At 49.3% G+C, this 18,330-nt stretch overlaps 2 protein-coding genes across 9 annotated transcripts in view; one reads left to right on the top strand and one right to left on the bottom strand.

The window, feature by feature from the left end:
* Positions 1-13: 13 nt before the first annotated feature.
* Positions 14-13,477, bottom strand: TSNAXIP1 (translin associated factor X interacting protein 1). 7 transcript variants are annotated; one of them, XM_081032643.1, is made up of 16 exons: positions 13,287-13,477; positions 10,139-10,238; positions 5,644-5,747; positions 5,378-5,504; positions 4,139-4,232; positions 3,394-3,590; positions 2,861-2,996; positions 2,296-2,465; positions 2,058-2,217; positions 1,851-1,981; positions 1,567-1,692; positions 1,277-1,429; positions 1,063-1,172; positions 724-850; positions 518-624; positions 14-307 (listed from the first exon to the last, which is right to left on the bottom strand). In XM_081032643.1, the coding sequence occupies exons 1-16, from the start codon at positions 13,331-13,333 to the stop codon at positions 67-69; spliced, it is 2,130 nt and encodes a 709-aa protein (XP_080888769.1). In that variant the 5' UTR covers positions 13,334-13,477; the 3' UTR covers positions 14-66. The 7 variants fall into 7 exon arrangements, with proteins under 7 accessions (XP_080888769.1, XP_080888768.1, XP_080888774.1 ...); XM_081032642.1 differs by having other exon boundaries at positions 2,058-2,465; XM_081032648.1 differs by lacking the exon at positions 5,378-5,504 and having other exon boundaries at positions 2,296-2,391; positions 13,287-13,390.
* A 445-nt stretch (positions 13,478-13,922) lies between these two features.
* The window catches only part of RANBP10 (RAN binding protein 10), a 56,332-nt gene continuing 51,924 nt past the window's right edge, over positions 13,923-18,330 (top strand). The window contains exons 1-2 of one of the 2 annotated variants that reach the window (XM_081032649.1): positions 13,923-14,176; positions 14,949-15,060. In XM_081032649.1, the coding sequence (XP_080888775.1) occupies positions 13,942-14,176; positions 14,949-15,060 (347 nt within the window). In that variant the 5' untranslated portion in view covers positions 13,923-13,941. The remainder of the gene's footprint in view (positions 14,177-14,948; positions 15,061-18,330) is intronic. The other variant, XM_081032650.1, reaches the window with a different exon arrangement.

Below are 18,330 nucleotides of genomic sequence, written 5' to 3'. Positions count from 1 at the left end.
AGAATAGCCCAGGTTCAGACAAATAATTTTATATTGAAAGTCAAGTGTTAGCTGCCCACAGTGACCCTAGCTTGCTGGCTCCTGCTCTCGAGGCCCCACGCGCCGGATGTCAGCCATCTGAAGTCGTTGCAGGGCAGTCTGGAGCAATGTCACAATGCCCTCTTCCTTGTCTTCACCCGCCTCTGGCAGTTTTGTCACAGGGAGCTGGAAGGCCTGGCTCAAATAGCTGTTCAAGGTTTGTTTGTCCAGTTTGGGATCGATGGTCATCAGGGCCTCACGTACCTTGGGTAGGGTCACCTCATCACGGCTGCCCCACAAGAAAAGAGAGACGCCTTGACTGCACCCCCTCCACCGCACCCCAGAGCCCAACAAGCCTTCTGCCAGACTTGAGCAGTATATAGTGCCCAGCAGCAAGCTCAGTACACAGGGAGACCCAAGGGTTTGAGATGCCACCCTGTGGCCCAGCCTGTGGGACTCGCCTATGGCGAAGTGGGCCTGAGGGCCCAGGGTCACTCACAGTTCCAGGCCCAGCAGCTGCTTTAGCTCCTTTAAGTACTTATCCTTTTCATCCAGGTACTGTTCCCACAACTTTTGCACAAGGGGCACACTCTGGCCCTCCTCATCCTGGGAGAAGCCAGAAAGGGTGAGGTCACATGGGCTAGTGTCTAGCAGAGGCTAGGGCAGGGGTTGGCAAGTTTCTGGACCTCCTACCCACACACACACCTCTATAAACAACGAGTGGTAGTTGAGCAAGTCTGCATTGCTACTGTTGAGATGCCAGCCCCCTGCCTCCATCAGCTCCTGGATTTTCTCTTCCTTCTTGAAGGGGAAGGTGCTCTTGAGGACAGTCCTGTGAGGAGACACAAGGGTCAACAGGGGCCTGGCTGAGGCCTGCCCACCCATCTTCCTGCACACCCTTGCCAGGCTCACTAGTGCTCAAAAGGGCAGCCAGCACTGAGGCTGTGGCCTTTCCCGCCAGGCTCTCCTTTTCCCTGAACACCTGGGAGCCTGGCCAGAAGAGATGTTCGGCAGGAGTTTGCGGTGGCCTGGTTGGCCTCTCACCTTAACTGCTCCATGGTTAGTAGCCCCTCATTCTGACTGTCAACATTTGTCATCTCCTTCAGCAGCTCTGTTATTGTCTCCTTCTGCTTGATGTACACACTTTCACTCCTCTGCAGGGAGGGAAGCACCAACTAACTTGCTGCTTCTTAGAGGGGTAGGGACAGAGCTGATCTATGCTGGGGACAAAGATTTAGAGGGCCAGACCCAACCTCACCTCTCCCATCAAGATTGCATAGAACTGACTCATAATCTCATTGGAGCGGAAGAGCTTCATATTTTCAAAAATGGTGTAAGCCCAAGCCATGGCTTCAGCAGGCCCAAAGCGACGCTCCAGGAAATTGAAGAAGAAATCTGGGAACTTCTCTTTCTGTAGGGTGAGGGAAGACTACTTGGTCAGCTGCCCCACGGTTGGTTGGCCCTCCTCCCTGTTCTCTAGCACTTTGAGGAAACCCCATGGAGGATTCTGGAGTCCACGCCAGGCTAAAATGGCTGGTGATATCTGACCTGCTCCTCAGCGAGACGTTCTTTCCAGGCATCCCTGAGGAGCTTTACCACATCCTTCTTGGTTGGCTTCTTATTCTCCACAACGCCATCAAACCGAAGGAAAGGGGGGACGGATTCCTCATAGCCCTGGAAGGGAGAGTGTCAGCTCATCACTGGGCTCATCTGTGGTCCCACCCTCAAGTAGGGCAGAGCCCCAGGTGGTTCCCCCAGAACCTCAAGTCTCAGCAGCAAGGTCTGGCCATTCTGACTGCCCTCAAACCTCCTGAGCCCAGGGACTCCCTTACCAGACCAGAGAAGAAGTCTTTCTCCCGGAGCAGTCCCTCACCAATCTCCTCCAGGAGCACACCCACCAGCTGGTTGCTGTTCTTGCCCTCGGCCAGTTTTTGCCAGCGACCTGGACCCCCAGCCACCACACCTGCAAGTGGAGAGAGGAAGCTGGAGTCTGGACCACACACCTGAGCAGTTCCTGGGGCCCCAATGGCCATCATTACCTTCGCACTTGATCCAGTCAGGCCGTGGTGTGGAGGTGCGCTGGATCTCCTGCAGCTCAGAATAAAACTGGTCCCGCTCTTTCAGCGTGCTCATATGCAACTGCAGTAGTATCTCATGCTCCTTGCGGACCTCTCTGTAGTCATCTCTCAGGCTGTCCAGCTGTGGGCAAGGTGATTGGTCCGTGCTGCCCACGCATGCCCCTGCCTTACCCTGCCTGGCCGGCCTGCCCTCCAGCACCTGCTCCTGCAGGTCCTTGTTGGTCTTCTCCTGCATTTCAAAGTCCCTCCTGGGCACCACGTCTCCAAAGTTGGCCTTCATGGTGTTGAGTTCCATCTGCGTGCGGGTCAGGTCTTGGCGGGTCATCTTCAGAGCCAGTGTTAACTTCACGGGGTCCTCCCCCCAGATGCCTGCCAGGGGCCCCATCATCTTGCGTCACCCTGGCTCTGGTGCCTGTAGCCCAGGGCAGTGTTACAGTGTCCCTCAGGGCATGTCCCAAGTCCTGCTCTCCCTACTTGGGAACCCCTGGGTCTTTCCCACAATGCTACCAGCCTATGAGAAGCCCAGGACAAAGGGTACCAGACCTGTCCTGCCCCTCAGGGAGTCCAGGCTGCCTCAGCTGCCAGCAACAATGAGTCTGATTCTCAGGTAATCCATAGCTCAGAAGATCCATAGACCCAGGTGGCAGCAGGGACATCTCCCATCATGAATGGGCTTCAACTCCCCTCTAATATGAGGGGAGTTGAATGAATGTGGGTGAGTAGTGAGAGCGTCTCCTCGGGAGAGAAAACCACCTCAGGCTTACCTGGGGACTGGGCTAGTGACATGTCTTCCCGCTGGTACCGTAGCTCATTCAGGTCTGCGATGAGGATCTTGCGGGCATCTCGCTCACTGAGATAGCGCAGGTACTCCTCAGCCAAGTTCTTCCTCAGCTTGGTCACCTGTTGGGAAGGAGGCTGCGTGGTCAGGGGCTGCCTTTGGATCCTTGTATGTAGCTAGTCACCACAGGGGCCTGAAAACTAGAAAGGTAGAGGAAGAGGGAGACGGGCTATTCCTGAGAATCCAGCAAAGTGCCAATGTGTCCTGTGGAGAAAGTCTGGCAGTCAAGAGCAGGGCTCTGCTGGCATTTGGGGCCGCACCGAGCCAGTGCTGAGCCAAGGAAGAGGGCAGAGTGTGGAGGCAGCAGGGACTCTGGGAAGGTGGTGGCTCCATATGTCCTTCAAAGGCAGAAAGGTGAAGGGAGTTAGGGCGTCACCTCAGCACCCAAGGCCTCAGGTCACCCCTGAGGTGGGAATGGCAGGGGTTCAGGGAGTTGGTCACCGCGTTACTCCCATTCACCTCACTCTGCAATGAAATCTTCTCCTCATTCTTTTTGTCAATGAGCTTTAGCAAATTCATCTTCTCTTTCTTTAGCATGGAGATTTCGGTTTTCTCCTCAGCCCTCATGGCGAGGATCCTCTTGTTGCAGTCATCATTCACAGTGACAAGCTTGGCCTTCAGGGGCTCCAGAGCCCGAATCTTCTCCTTCTGGTGGGCTAAGCAGGGATAGGTGGGAGAGTCCCTTTGGGGCCATGGGGAACAGCTAGGAGACATGATCCTAAAGTCACAGGGAGTGGCTACACCCTTGCAAACTCCAGGAGTCTACTCATGCCTTGTTCAAAGCATGCCCCTGCTTCAGGCCTTCCTCCACTTGCTTTTAAACCAAGGGCAGAGTCTTGATGAGAACTTGGGTCTCGCCTATGCCCTTTCCCCCTACATCTTTTAGTCCTGTAGCTGTACCTGCCATGCCAGGCACCTCCTGAGCCTGGTTGAAGGGAGGCTCCTCACTTTCCAGAGGACTTGCTCCCTTCTGGGCTCACTCTCACTAGAAAAGGTGCTCTATTTCCTATAGATACTACCCTACTATGCTCCCCAAGGACAGAAGGTGGTCAAGTGCACGGGGTGCTCTATCATAGGACAGTGTGAGCAAAAGCTAAGCAGGGCTTGGTGACTTGAAGGCTGGTAGCTATGTCAGCCCAGCTTCAGAGCCCCAGAAGGTCAGAGTAGAATCCTCTGGGCTCAGGCAGGGCGGCTGCGGGCTTACCCAGCATCACCTCATACGCATTCTTGATGGAGGACAGCAATGGCTTGTATGTTTTGAAATCCTCTATGAAGAACTCAAAGATCTCTCTGTAAGGCTGGCAAGAAAAGGGAACTTGTTACCTCCTGGCCTTTAACTGCCACCCTTAGTGGAACCTGAGTTTTTCTTTGCTTGGCTTAGGAGTATTCTAACATGGAGCTTCCAGGTGACCCACATTCAAATAAATGCTCCAGGCACCACCAGGGTCTCACAATGCCAGGGAGCTGAGGGGCAACTCTTCGTCTCAACTGCTCTCCTGAGGCCTCTCCTGGTGCTGTCTCTGAGGCCTGACAGACGACCTGGGTCCGGACCTCCCCCTCTGTGTCTCTCTAGGCAGCTAGTCTCCTCTGTGCACTGTGCCTCAGTTGGTCTCCAACTAGCACCCACCCTCCCCCATCTTACAGCCCTGTGGGAGCAGGAGGAGATCAAAGGTGCTGGCCTTACATTCTGACCTTCAAGTAGAGGTGTGGTTTCCTGTCACACTTGGACACACATGAAGGTTTTGAGGTCAGCATTGTATACCGGAATGCGCACTGGCTCCCGAATGAGCCCTGAGTTTGAATCCTAGCCCCACCACTTCATATCTGTGGTTTCTTCCTCGTTGCTGAGGTAACCTGCTTGTGAGATCGTATGGAAGGCCCCATGCAGGGCCTGATACTCAGTGCTCAAGTCAGCAAATGCTTTCGTCAGTGACTAAGTCAGAAGTGAGCCCAGGCTGGAATCTCCATCATCATCCCAGTTTGAGTAGGGATTTGGTGATTCCCTCCCTAATATGTACCAGAATCTTGATTCCTCTCTCTATGTGTCTGGGGTAAGTTCTTGAAACTTGGGGCCGTTGTAACTGAGCCAGTGAACACTGTAGGACCCCTGTGTGCCCAACTGCCAGGATTCAGGTTCCATTCACTGATATCCAGTGACCCAAGCTGGGCACCAGGGATCACAGAGCTGAAGGGACTGGAGACAGCATCCAGTCCACCTGACTCAGGTGAGGGAACTCAAGCCTAGGAGAGTTTTGGTTTCATACTGGCAGCCTTTCCTGTTCACTGGCTTTGTCATAGGACACGTTTCTCTTACTAGGAAGGGGAACCCAAAAGACCTGGGAGAGCTTGGGCTCTCCTGAAGGTCTGAAGTGCTCAGTCCTGGTGAGTAAGGTTTCCTTCCACCCCTCTCTCTGCCCTCCCTACAGTAACTCTGTGGCTCTACCTGAAGCCTCAGCTCCTGGGCCGAATCCGTGCCAAGGTCCAGCAGGAGGAGCTCCTTGCGTAGATAGTTCTCTAGCTGCTCCAGATACCTTGGCTTTGTAGTGCCCTGTTGCTGCTGCTGCCAGCTACTGCAGAGGGTGGTGGGCTCAGTTGTGATGGGGACCCCATCGGGCCCTTGCACCCTGGGACTGGGGCAGGACACACCCCTGTGCTGCCCAGTGTGGGATCTGTGCCAGTCCATCCACCATCAGGCTGACCCTGGCTTACCCTGCTTGCTTCCGGTAGTCATCTGAACAGGGCTTTCGGTTATGTAGAATGGTCTGGCCACTGGTATATGTGGGCCATGGGGAAAGATGGCTGCCCGTGGAGGACTGAAAGGAAGGGACAGATGGGGTTAGCATAGCAACATTGCTCCACTTCCTGCTGCTCCTTCCATTCATACTCCCCCCCCCACCAACTCTTAATATATTTCATAACTATGACTATGGGCCCTAGAGTTAGAGAGGGCTTAGGTTAAGACCCAGATCTCCCTTATTAACTGCATGACCACAGGCTTAACTTCTCTGAGCCTCAGTCTCTGTGTCTGTGAAATGGCTGTAATCCCCATCACACTATATTGACATGAGGATGCAATGAGAAAGCAGAAAGGGGGGTTTACACAGAGTCAGGCCACCTCCTAAGAACGTAAAGGTGAGCTATTCTCTTCTGTAGGTATGTCAGTGAGTACTGGATACCTGTGCTATGAAAACAGACTAGCCCTTGCTCCCACAACACAGTCCAGCTAAAGAGACAGTGACAAGAGGGCAGGTCCAGCCTCAAGCCTGGACTGACACAGACAGGACAGCAGAGGTGAAGCAGGGTGAGCTGTGGACCCTGGGAGGAGACTGGGCTGCACTCCCTGGGAGAGTGGGAGGGGGCGGTGGGGAGGCTGCCCTGAAGCAGTGGGATCTCCTTCTGAACCTTGAGTAAGGGGTGGAAGTTGTAGTGTGTATGGGCTTGTGTTTTAACCTTTTCATGAAATATTCAAAACACAGGAGAAAACACTGACCTCTGACGAGTGAAGCTCACTTCTAGAGTTCATCAGTCATTCATTTATTCATCAAACATTTCTGGGTCCACAGTACATGCCAGCATCTGCTGGCTTCTAGGAACATGAGGGAAACTGGGGGTATGATGGGACTAGGGTGACAAGTGAACTGATGAGCACAAGCCAGCAGGTCGTGACTGAAGCCAGCGCAAGTTACAGGAGGGAGGGGTCCCTGAGTGGAGGGGGCCAAGGGTGCAGGTCATTTTTGAAGAGGAGGTGCTGATGTCAGTGATGATCAGTAAATGAGGGCATGTGAGGAGCTGCAGTCACTCTGGCAGAGGGTGTGTGTGGGTGGGGGTGAAGGGATTAAGAGACACACAAACTGCCTGGGTAGCGCCAACACCTCAAGGAAACCACAGGAGTTTCGAAGAGCGACAAACAGAGGCCAGTGCCCAAGGAGGGCAGGCTGGCTGAGGCTGAGGCTGAGGCTGAGGCCTGGAGTAGCCAGTGCAGAGTGGGACAGAGATGAAGCAGCGGCTTTATGTACAAGGTCAGTTCTCAAAGCCTTACTTATGACTGACAAAATTAGAAAACTCCTAAGTACCTAAAATTATAAAATTGTTACGTAGCCATGAAATTAGTATCCACACACTAATGCTATGGCTCTCAAGGTTATGAAAACCTGAAATTGGGGGAAAAGTACAACCAGGTAAAAAGACAGACCAGAAAAGATGGAGGAAATAGGCCAAAAGGTTATCAGCAATTATTATTTTCTAATGATAGGCCCATGCGTCCTTATTCATCTATAATTATACATTTGTCAAAATGTTCTAGAAAGCACACCAATTACTTTCAAATTTAAAAGAAAATTGAATTACTGAATTCAATACTGAATTTACTATTAAAGCCCCCTCTGTGGCCGAGCCCAGCATCCAGGTTCTTCTGGGATGGAGAGGCCAGGCCTACCTCTCATACCCCACATATCCAGGTCCTAGGAGTTCTTCCAGGCTAATGGTAACTGGTTCCTTACTCACCTAAGTGTGGAGATGCCTCTGTCTCCTTGGGCTCTTCCTTGCATTCTGTTAGTTCTACATGTTTTATCATAATCTTGGGATCATTCATTCTTTCCTTAAATATTTTTGGAAAGTATTTAGTAACCCTTGTTGCTAGGTTCGAGGGAAAACTTCAGCCTCTTATGGGGTCTGGGTTGATACATGTCTGTATCTCCAGAATCGATGGTATCATACTTCACACTTCATAGGCTTGAGTGGCACTCAACAAATATCGTGGAATAAATACATAAGAGAGCACAATAATTTAGCACAGATGAAAGGCAAAATAAAACAAAAACATTACTAACTGGGTATATATTTTTACACGTGCTCTCCTTGGGTCAAGAATGCTCTATCTTAACTACTCATCCTTAAGATCTCCATAATACTCTTCCCAGGGACCACACTTTCCCATCATTACAGAAACAGAGACTATGTCTGTCTTCTTTACCACTATATCCCCAGTGACTGAAACATAGTGGGAATCAACAGATATTTGTTAAATAAATGAAAATGGGAGGATAAAGGAGATGAAACAGAATTGTAGTAAGGAGTTTAAAGCCCTCCTATCAGAATAAGCGACATCAAATAGAAAAAGGTAAAAGGCACTAATGCTGAAAGTAATATAATTTATAATGACTGATGAACAGATTTATAATATGCATTAAATGGAAATAAAGAACAATCTTTTAACATATACAAAAAACTAATCATAGGCCACAGATAAGGTCTGAACACATTTTAAAACCAGAAACTACATACAATTGACCTTCGAACAATGTGGGGTTTAAGGGCACCAAACCCCATACAGTCAAAAATCCACATATAACTTTTGACTCTCCACAAACTTAACTACTAATAGCCCATTGTTGATTGGAAGCCTTACCTATAACAGTCTATTAACACATTTTATATGTTATATACATTATATACTGTATTCTTACAATAAAGTAAGCTAGAGAAAAGAAAATGTTAAGAAAATCAACGGTTTGTGTGCAAGTTTTTTCAAACTGCCACAAATCTCCAAAAAATTTCCCAATATTTTTATTGAGAAAAATCTAGGGGCAGCCGGTTGGCTCAGTTGGTTAGAGCTCAGTGCTCATAACACTAAGGTCACCGGTTCGATTTCCACATGGGCCAGTGAGCTGCACCCTTCACAACTAGACTGAAAACGACTTGACTTGGAGCTGATGGGTCCTGGAAAAACACAGTTTCCCAATATTCCCCAATTTAAAAAAATCTATATACATGTAAGTGGACCTTATAACACGTACAGTTCAAACCTGTGTTGTTCAAGGGTCAACTGTACCATGCATTTGCTGATATAATGCAGTGAAAATAGGAACTGACAATATATACCTCTAAAAAACATGGCCACTAAGAAATTTTAAAATCTAAAAATAAACTCCTGACCTATTCATTACTTAAAACGAAAATACAACATATTATAGAAATGTTAAAATTACATGTTCAAAATGTTTGGGACATGACCAGAGAAACACTCACAGGTATTTATTTTAATTGCTTAAAATCTTTTTTCTATTAAGAAAGAAAGCCTTAAGCCTCTGGTTGCATGAAGAGGAAAAGAACTATAAATAATATTTTTTTAAATAATACGAAATAAAAGTAGAAATAGACAAACTGGAAAAATAAGCGAAGCCAAACTTAAAAATCAAGGCAAAAAGTTTTTTTGAAAGACTATCAAAATTGATGTGATTTTTTATAAAAGTGCAAAGTGACCCTGGAAGCCACACCTGGGCACAGTTCTCAAAGAAGCACTTAACCACACTGAGCCAATAAGTTTTTCACACTTCCAGAGGCCAGTCCTCGTGTTCTGTGTGCCATTTCTGCTGAGAGAAAACGTGGCCACCCTACTTTGATTCCTGGGCTTCTTAGTCTGGTTATCAACAGCTGGGAAGGCCTCCCCAAGCGCGTGGCTGGAAGGAGGCGTTCCACGGTGCTTCATGCTCTCTGCTTCCCTCTGCAGGTGAAAATGGGAAGGGCGGCCCGGGGTGCGGGGGTGGCGGGAGGGAACACCGCCCCCTGCTGGTTAAGAACAGCTTAAGCCTGTCGCCGCGCAGGAGGAAGAGAGGGGAAAAGACCCGCTCCAGGTCTATCGCGTAGGTGGCAAGTGAGAGGGATTGGGAGTGGGCGCCCCAAGTCATCGGGTCTTGCGGAGCCATGGCTGTACTTGTTGTGCGGAGCCCACATCCCTTTACTCCTGGCTTCACATAACTACTGGAAGCATTTATGGAGCACATATGCCAGCCACTCAAGTGCCCCATCAGGCACTGAGATCTTAAAAACAAAAAGTCACAGCCCTGAAGGACCTTGGCAGATCTGGTGGGCCCATCCCAGCACTTAGCACAGTTAGCACAGTGCCTGGCATATGGCAGGCTCCATGAAGAAATGAGGTCTACTCCAGATCTGTGTTGCAGGGGAAGGGTGTCCAGGGGCGTGGGCTGAGTCTCTCTGTTAGGGAATCTGGGAAGGCTTTTCAGATGAGGTGTAGCAAGTGTGCCCATTCCCACCCCAGAGGCTGGTGGACCTGGCCACACTCTCCTGACAGGAGAAGCCTTTTAGTGGGGCATGTTTCAAGTGGGTGGTGCTTTGGGTTGCAGAGAGGAAGCAGATAGGATCTGGGGGCTGACATTTGGAGTTCCAACAGGACATCGCTACTAACCAGTCTCTTCCGTTTCTGATAAAGCTTGCATTTCTTGGTATCACTGGTTTCTGTGATGAAGGGGTCATCTATGGTCACTACTGAAGGCCGCGGGTATGTTCTGTACAAAGAAGGGAAGAAAGTGGTAGGTGACACAGCCCTGTGTGGGGAGAACACTTCCACCCTTCCCAGATCCACAAGACATGATGGCCTCCTCTGACTTCAGAGCTAGGCTCTGTGTCTTCCCAGTGCTGCCTCCAGATTCCCAGAGATGCAGCCAACAATCTCCTGGCCCTGGGCCATTTTCCTACATTCCCAGTAACTTTCTCACCACCAGAGTCTCACCGACTCCTGCGGTGGCAGGACACCCTCATCAGGCACCCCGAGAACCGGGCAGGCCTACATTTCCATTCAGTTTTCAGCTGTGGCTGAATGAAGACAGTTTCATGTACATGACTCTGGCACTCTGGGCAGGTTCTATAGGACAAGAAGCACAAGGTCTGGGGTCCAAGAGCCAGTTGAGGGCTCAATCCTCCACTTACTGGCTCACAGAGCCCGGGAGGCTGACATCTGTAGGTACCAAAGGAACCCCCTTAGGCAAGTCATTTAACCTCTCTAAGCCTAGTTTCCTCAAAAGGAAGCGGAGACAATTCTTGTTTTTCCTATCTCACAGAGTTGCTGTGAAGTTTAAATAAGAGCAAAAGAGATATGCAAAAGTAGCCTGTAGACAGCAAGTTGCTGCAGAGATGTTAATTATCACAGCAAAATGGGAGAAAAGTGGATCCTAAGGAGGTCTTTAATATCTAGATCTCTTGGAGAGCCATCCTTGTTCAAGCTAGGAAGGCATTTGGGAGTCAACAGGGAGGGCTGCATGTGGCAAGGCGATACAGGTGGAACAAAAGAGGTTATTCCAGCAATCTATGGTGGGGGAGGGTGATTTATGCTGCCAGATAGACTTATGTCTTCTTAAACAGCATGCCCAAGCTCCCCACCTAGTAAGGATGCTGTTCCATCCAGTTCCACTGAGTTCCAACCTCAGTGTCTTTGTCCATGAAAGTAAGACTAAGAATACTCAAACTCCAGGGAAGTCGAGAGCAGTAACATGAACCCAGTTGGGAAACCCTGCCCTGCAGGGTTTCTCAGTCCTACTCCATGGAGCAGTGACCCCAGTGATCCCAAACTCCAGTCCTCTATTGTCTCTAAGCTGAACAAGTGTGAGCAAACCATGTCGAATAAGCAGCCAATGTGGAAAAGGAAGGGTTTTTGCCCATGGGTTTGAGACAGGAAACTGCAGATCAACCTCTCTGCTCACTAGGTTAAAAATACCTCTCTGTCAAGACCAATCAATTTTCCAAACTCAGTTTTTCTTGCTCCTATTGGAGCTACCACATAAGGCAAGGTAAGCCAGAAAAATATGGGGAACTCTACAAATCCTGAGAGGTTGCTGAGTGGAAAAGCTCCGTAGGTAACAGATGTTAAGTTTTGAATGTCAAAGGAGACAATAGTCAAAAACAGACTTGCAAATAATAATAATTTAAAAAATACCTGATAGAGACTATAGACTTATCCAAAAAGCTTAGGATATTCCTTTGTATTACAGTAAATATTTTATACCAATTCTCAGGGGGAACAGGAGACAGACACCTGTATTTCTACTTCAAGGGTAGAGAAAACTGAGTTGTTTAACTGATGGCAGGCAGTGGGTTTGTGGGGGTAATTATGTCCTGGTATTGAGTGAACTCAAGCTTTTGAATTCCATCTAGCCACTGTGCCCAGGAGGTGAGCGTCAAAAGAGAAAGCCAATGGGGAGGAGAAACCTGCCTCATGGAAATGCACAATTCAAAGGTCCCTTTTTAGAGGGTCCTGCTGACATACCTATAGTGCTAAGGTCTGGCCTATCTTTCATTATCCTGACCTGCTCTAAGGAGAGCTGGAAGAGGACTTCCCACAATGTGCCTCTAAGGCAAACAGTGAACCTGGCCCAATGTACATCATTAAATACTGGTGAATGAAGAATATGTACTGGAATGATGTTGCATGATGTTTTGTGCTGCCACCAAATTCAGACTCAGCGATTACATTATATTTCCTCCTTAAAATGGACGGAGATTCTCTTTCTGAGTCTGTTTCATGTACCTTTCAAACATGGCTGCAATTTCCTAAATAAGTCCTGTGCTGGGTAGCTACACTCTCGCAAGCTGGCTGTTTGGTTCTTGTTGATACATTTTAACTCTGGATCAGATAATCCAATTTAATTTCCTGGCTTTTTTAGGCTTTCTCTGTCAAGGCAGCAAAACTTGAAGGATTACAGTTGGGGTGAGATCAGGTTTTTTGCATTGGGAAAGAGTAGAAGGGAGAAACTACATTCATTCAACATTTACCGAATGTCTATTATATGCAAGAGTTATGATGTGAGCATGATATATTTGCCTAAATGTTCCCAACAATGTTTGTGATGTGGGCTGTATCATCCCATGTTTGACATATAGGAGCAGTAGCTTTTAAAGGCCTTCTTTGAGGTGCCAAAGCTAGAAAAGTATTTGCCAAAATTTTTGTTTTAATCTGTATATTTTGTGGCTTTCCTGGCTAACAGAGCTTATTTTGCAGTGCCTAGAGGCTACACCTCTGAACACAGGCAGGAGCTACCCTGAGGCTGTGGAATGTGCCTGGTCTGCTTAGAATCAGCCAGCAATTTGACAAGCATTTTTGTCATAAGCCAGTGGGTGAAGAGGCGGTCTATCCAAGAGCTCAGGTTCCGGAGTCTCACATGGCTGGACTTAAATCCTAGCTCCACCACTTACAAACATGTGTAAAATACATGATCTCTCCAGGCTTCTATTTCTTCATTTGTAAAATGGTGATATTACTACCTCATAGAGTTGCTGTGAGGATTATATGTGGTTTATAAAGCACTTGTCACATAATATACAAACAAGCTGGCTGTTACTAATGACGAAGTGCGTCTGTCCTTTTGCTAGCACGTAAAACCCTCGCTGGGCTGACAAGTCATCCAAGATTCAAACTGTTTTTGTACCACCGATCCTGTGGGGCTGGAGCCCCAGGCCAACGGATACAGACGGGAAGTGCAGAGGTCCCGATAAAATACCTTTTTTTTTTTTCTGGTAGTACTCAAGCCCTCTTCTCCTCCCTCAGCCCGGCCAGCGCCTACCTCGACGTAGTCGCGAATCTGGAGCGCCGCAGTTTAGGGGAGGCCATGACTCTCTGGCAGCCCGGCAGCCAGTACCCGCCGCCCGGAAAGCTGTGATAGTGTACAGCCCATCGCCATGGCGACCAGGCCCCAGCATCCCAGAGGCGAGGGCGGGGTTAGGGTTTGCCACGCCCCCGAGTCCCGCTCTCGCGAGCTGGGAGGAAAGCCAACTAGCAAAAGTGGACTCGGACCCCATAGCGGGGTCCTCTCAGAATCAGTCACTACAGAGGATTTGACCCTAGCTACCAGAACCAAGGCAGGGAGATAAACAGGCCATGGGGAGGAAGGTGAACTGAGACGCCGAAGTCGCGTTGCCAGCGGGAATTGTAGTTTTCAGTGTTCTAAAGTCTCGGCCGAACAGGCTTATGGATGAGGAGGTTTATACTACATCTCCCAAAGTTCCTTGCCACCCCTAGTTGGCCCGCCTCTGGAGAGCTCTGCATAGTGGGATATGGAGTTCGAAATGTGGCGAGGCGTGGCCGTGTCCATAGGGTGGTGCCGGACTAGGACTCGGTTTCCCTGCGGCCCCGGTAGGCTCGCGGATGATTGGCTGAGCCGGGCGGATCTGGTCCCGCTCCTCCCCGCCCCCAGTGACACAATAGCAGCTCCCTCCAAGATGGCGGCGGCGACGGCGGACTCGGGAGCTGGGAACCCGCAGGCTGGAGACTCCTCCGGCGGGGGTGCTGGGGGCGGGCTGCCGTCCCCGGGGGAGCAGGAGCTGAGTCGGCGCCTGCAGCGTCTGTACCCCGCAGTCAACCAGCATGAGACGCCGCTGCCGCGCTCCTGGAGCCCCAAGGACAAGTACAACTACATCGGCCTCTCCCAGGGCAACCTCCGCGTCCACTACAAAGGTATTGGCCTGTTTGGCTGCGGGTGGAAAAAGGCCAGAGCGTCTGCGGGTTGGCTGTGTTGCCCAGCCCCTGCCTCTTTACGTCCCTTCCCCAGCCCGGGTATTCCGGGTTAGGCCTTAGCCCCTGCGGGTGTTCAGGGTGGTGGGGCTGACCAGGCCAAGAATCGACTGCCTGGTCTGCTCTGCCCTGAGACACCCGATGGCAAGAGAACTGCAACAGGTGTCCAGACCCAGCGTGGGTTGGACCTTTCACCCGAGGGCCTTTCTGCTTGGCCTGGGATAGCTCCAACTCCAGCTGGGCTCTTCTTCACTACTGCTTAGTTTCAGCAGTGTCTGAAGAAAGGGGTGATCACATCTTCTCCATTAGCCAGAGACCAATGGTCTGCTCACCTGCCAGACTGGGCCTGGGGTTCTGTGCTAACGTTGGGGGGCAGGTGTCTTCCAGGGCTTCCTCCTCCTCCCCTGGTCTCCCAGGTGAGCTGCCTGTATTTTGGAGAGACTAACAGCCCTGGGGAATCTGTCACATGCACCCACATTGCTTGTACCCTCATTGGGTTTGTATGGGAGACAGAGTCTCAGGCAGGGCTGCTATTAGAAGGTGAGACAGAGGTGGGAGGTTTATGTTTTTGCTTAGCTGTTGTCAGATTATTCCTTAGACGATGTAAGGGCTTCCTCTGGCCATGGAGGGGTGAAGTTGCTATGGAGCAGAGAAGAATGAGACCTTCATTTGCATTTCCTTGTGCTGAAATATCTTCCTTGCCCTCTCCAATTAGGTCATGGCAAAAATCACAAAGATGCGGCCTCAGTGCGTGCCACCCACCCCATACCTGCTGCCTGTGGCATTTATTACTTTGAGGTGAAGATTGTCAGCAAAGGAAGAGATGGGTAAGCCCTTCCTTACCACCTTTCCCTCAACACTAAGCTATTCCCCGTGGTCAGAGTTCGAGGTCTCCTGGCTGACACTTGTGACTGATGTGAGCTACTGAGCCATATGGGTATGGGCTGCAGAGGGTTGAAGTGGGCTGCCTCTGTTACCTGACTGTGAGCATGGCCTGGTCTAAGCAGCAGACCTTGATGATAAGTAGGTGCATTGCGGGGAGAGGAGGGGACTTCTGTTTTGTGATATTGTAATGAGATACCTCGCAGGTCAGGGAAACAAGTAACAAGCTTACATTAACAATTCAGTGTCCAGAATGGGGTTCCCCCCCACCCCCACTGATGAATGGTATTTGTGACTTTCCTCCTTTCACATTCTTGCTGCGTTCAAGGTTCCTTTTTATGGCATTTAGTCATAAAGAGGCCCCATTAGCCTTCAAAGGGGTAGCAGAGTCTTCCCAGCATTCATCAAAGCTGTGGCAGCCACTGGCCTGTCATCTCAGGGTAAACAACATGCACATGGTCAGAATCAGGTGACCTTGCTGCTCATAAACTTGTTTTTCAGTCCCTGGAGTTGAACACCAGTTGGACCAGCTTTAGGAAAGTCCTCATTAAAGTCAGCTTTATGGAGGGTCCCTATTTTAGGGTGATCTAAGCAGACACAGGAAATCAGAGGGGAGATTTTTTTTTTTCCTTTCCTTCTTCCTTCTTATTCCAGTTTCCCCTTTTTCCAGTGATGGTGACAAACCAGGTGTTTAAGTTATAAAATAAAATGATTGCAATTGTCTTAGAAAGGCTTTCCTCATCAGATCTTAGGTCAGGTGTGGGAAGTTTGCCAGCCCCCCCAGTGACCTCCGTGCCAACTTTGCGTATGAGTTCTTGAACATTGCGTATGAGTTCTTGAACAAGGAAAAGAATACTTCCTTTCTCCTAGGAACTGTCCTCCTGTGGTGCATGCAGAATGCTCTACCATGGAGCTATCCTGGAGGCAGAACTACCAGAGTTAGAGTTTTACTGGCTTCCTTAGTGACATTGTAACATCCCTGCCGGGGAGCGTTGTGTGATCGTGGGTAGACTGGGGGGCTTCAGTCTCCTCATCTGCCCTGTGAGGAGCTAGGCCAGCATCTAAGCTGCTTCTAACCACAGAATTCTGTGATTCTGAAATTCTGATCATGGCAAGCTATTGTATCTTTTACTTTTATCTCAAATCTAGTGCATTTACAGATGGGAAACATATTATTGGAGGGCTTTAAAGCTTCTATTTTCCCTTTCCACCCTCTGATAGAAGAACATGTATTTAATGTGCTTGAACTACTGTGAATGGGAATGGCCTCTTAAACAAAACAAACATGGCACAAACAGTTACAGTATAGACTGAAATGTTGGTGCTAGAGTTTCATATTGCCAAAGAAAGTGAGGGGCGTTTCTTAAACTGGTAGGGAGGAAAATGCATTGTTTTTTTCTATAGTTCTTATAGAAAACAGTTGAGCTAGTGAGAGAAGAGAACAATTTTTCAGAAGGGAGTGTTTAAATGTAGAATCCTGGATTCTTTCAACTGGCTTTTAACATTTCAGTTGTAAGTGGATCTTGCTGGAAAAGCCCTGTGTCTTTTTAGATTGCCTTACTGTAGGTGTTCCCTGCAAATCTAAAGAAAGTTGGGCATCTTCTTACAGCTTCTGTTCCCATCATTTTTACATGTGGTAAATATAGCCATCAAGCTGACCTAGAAACCTCAGTTTTAAAAAGGTCACAGGTCGTGTATACCGTGGTGGCCTGCTTCAATTGATTACTGTCAAGTGGTCAATATTTGAATGTCCCCTCATGGCTTCTATACGGAATCCCTGGAAGCCTTTTTTGTGGCTAGGAAGTGTTGGTATGGGCCAGGTGTGGTTTTGAGGAGACCAAGAGCAGTTACAGGGTGGACAGTGATCAGCTCGTTTCCTGTTTCTTGTCGGTGTTGGCGGTGTGTTTCTGACCTGGGTTTGGTCCATGATCAGGTGTTAGCTGGTTGCGTTGTTTTTCTATATTATCTAGTCGATCCTCACAGCATCTCTGGAAGTGGCTAGAGCAGATCATGATGTCCTTGTTTTGTGAATGAGCTCTGAGCCCCTGGGATGTTTGGTGACTTTCCCTGGCTGCAGGGCTTAGGGTAGCGTAGCAGTAGAGTAGCCTAAGTTGTTACATGTCCTAGCCTGATCCCAGATATGTGTGTCCACGCTGCTGCTGCCTTTCCTCATTGCATGCCTTTCATGGGTAGAATGATGGAATGTCCAGTTAAATTCTTAGGGGATCACGGTGTTCTTAGGGGACAGAGTTGAAAAGTGCTTGCTGTTGAGTGGGGCAGAGAAGTGTGGCATACTCTGGACTGGGCTTGATTGCCTTACCATCCCATTGAATCTGTAAGCTTGTTTTTCTATAGATTTGAATATGAGCCTCCTTTGTAAAAGATATTTATGAACCCAGTTGTCAGTGTCATTGTTTTCCAGAAAGGCCTTTGTTCTGATTATGTCTTTTGTAGAAAAACACAGTAAGCTCATCGAATTAGAAAGGTTTCGTTTCAAGGGTTCATAGAGTATTTATTCATACCTATTATGTGCGAGGTCCCTACTAGGTACAGGGAGAACAAAGGTTAAGGCAGCACAGACCAGCCTTGTCTTCATGCAGCCTGTGGCCTACTCAGTAGAGAGTAAGAGGAAGCAGAGTCTGGACATGGTTTTGAGGAATGAGTAGGAGTTTCCTAGCAGGTGAGACCTGTGGGACCTAACATGAGTCTAGTCAGTAACTAGCTTGTTGTCAGGCTGTCTGGGCACTCCTCAAATATGAGAGAGAGCTGGAGAAGGAGGGGCTATGTTTGAGCTAAGAGCTTGGCACAGACTGATGGGATTCAGCTGCATTTTGCCGAGTCACCAGAGGTAGGAACCCCAGGAGCAAGTCTGGTGGGGTGAGGAGACATCAGAGCCCTGCCAGTGGTGCCAGGAGATAAGGGCGTCGGGTTGATGTTGTTAGGAAGCCAAGGACGCGGTGAAGCTGAGGGTCCCTGTGGGGAATGACTCTCAGTCAGAGTTCGTGGACCTGTGGGTGTCCCCGGCAATTCGTGATGACACATGGAGGGTGTGGCTGCCCAGGCTGACAGATGCTCCAGTGTGACCCTCAAAATAGACTGTAACATCATCCCAGCAGCGGCAGCCTCCTGACATGTGATGGGTGGCTCTACCCAAGAACAGCAAGCCCGGACTGGAGCACTGCATGGTGCTGGGGGGGCTCGCCTCTACAGCTGGT

The sequence above is a fragment of the Rhinolophus hipposideros genome (genome assembly GCF_964194185.1).
Source record: "Rhinolophus hipposideros genome assembly, chromosome: 21".
NCBI lineage: Eukaryota > Metazoa > Chordata > Mammalia > Chiroptera > Rhinolophidae > Rhinolophus > Rhinolophus hipposideros.
The sequence above is the reverse complement of the archived record's forward strand: the minus strand, read 5'-3'. Positions and strand labels throughout refer to the sequence as shown.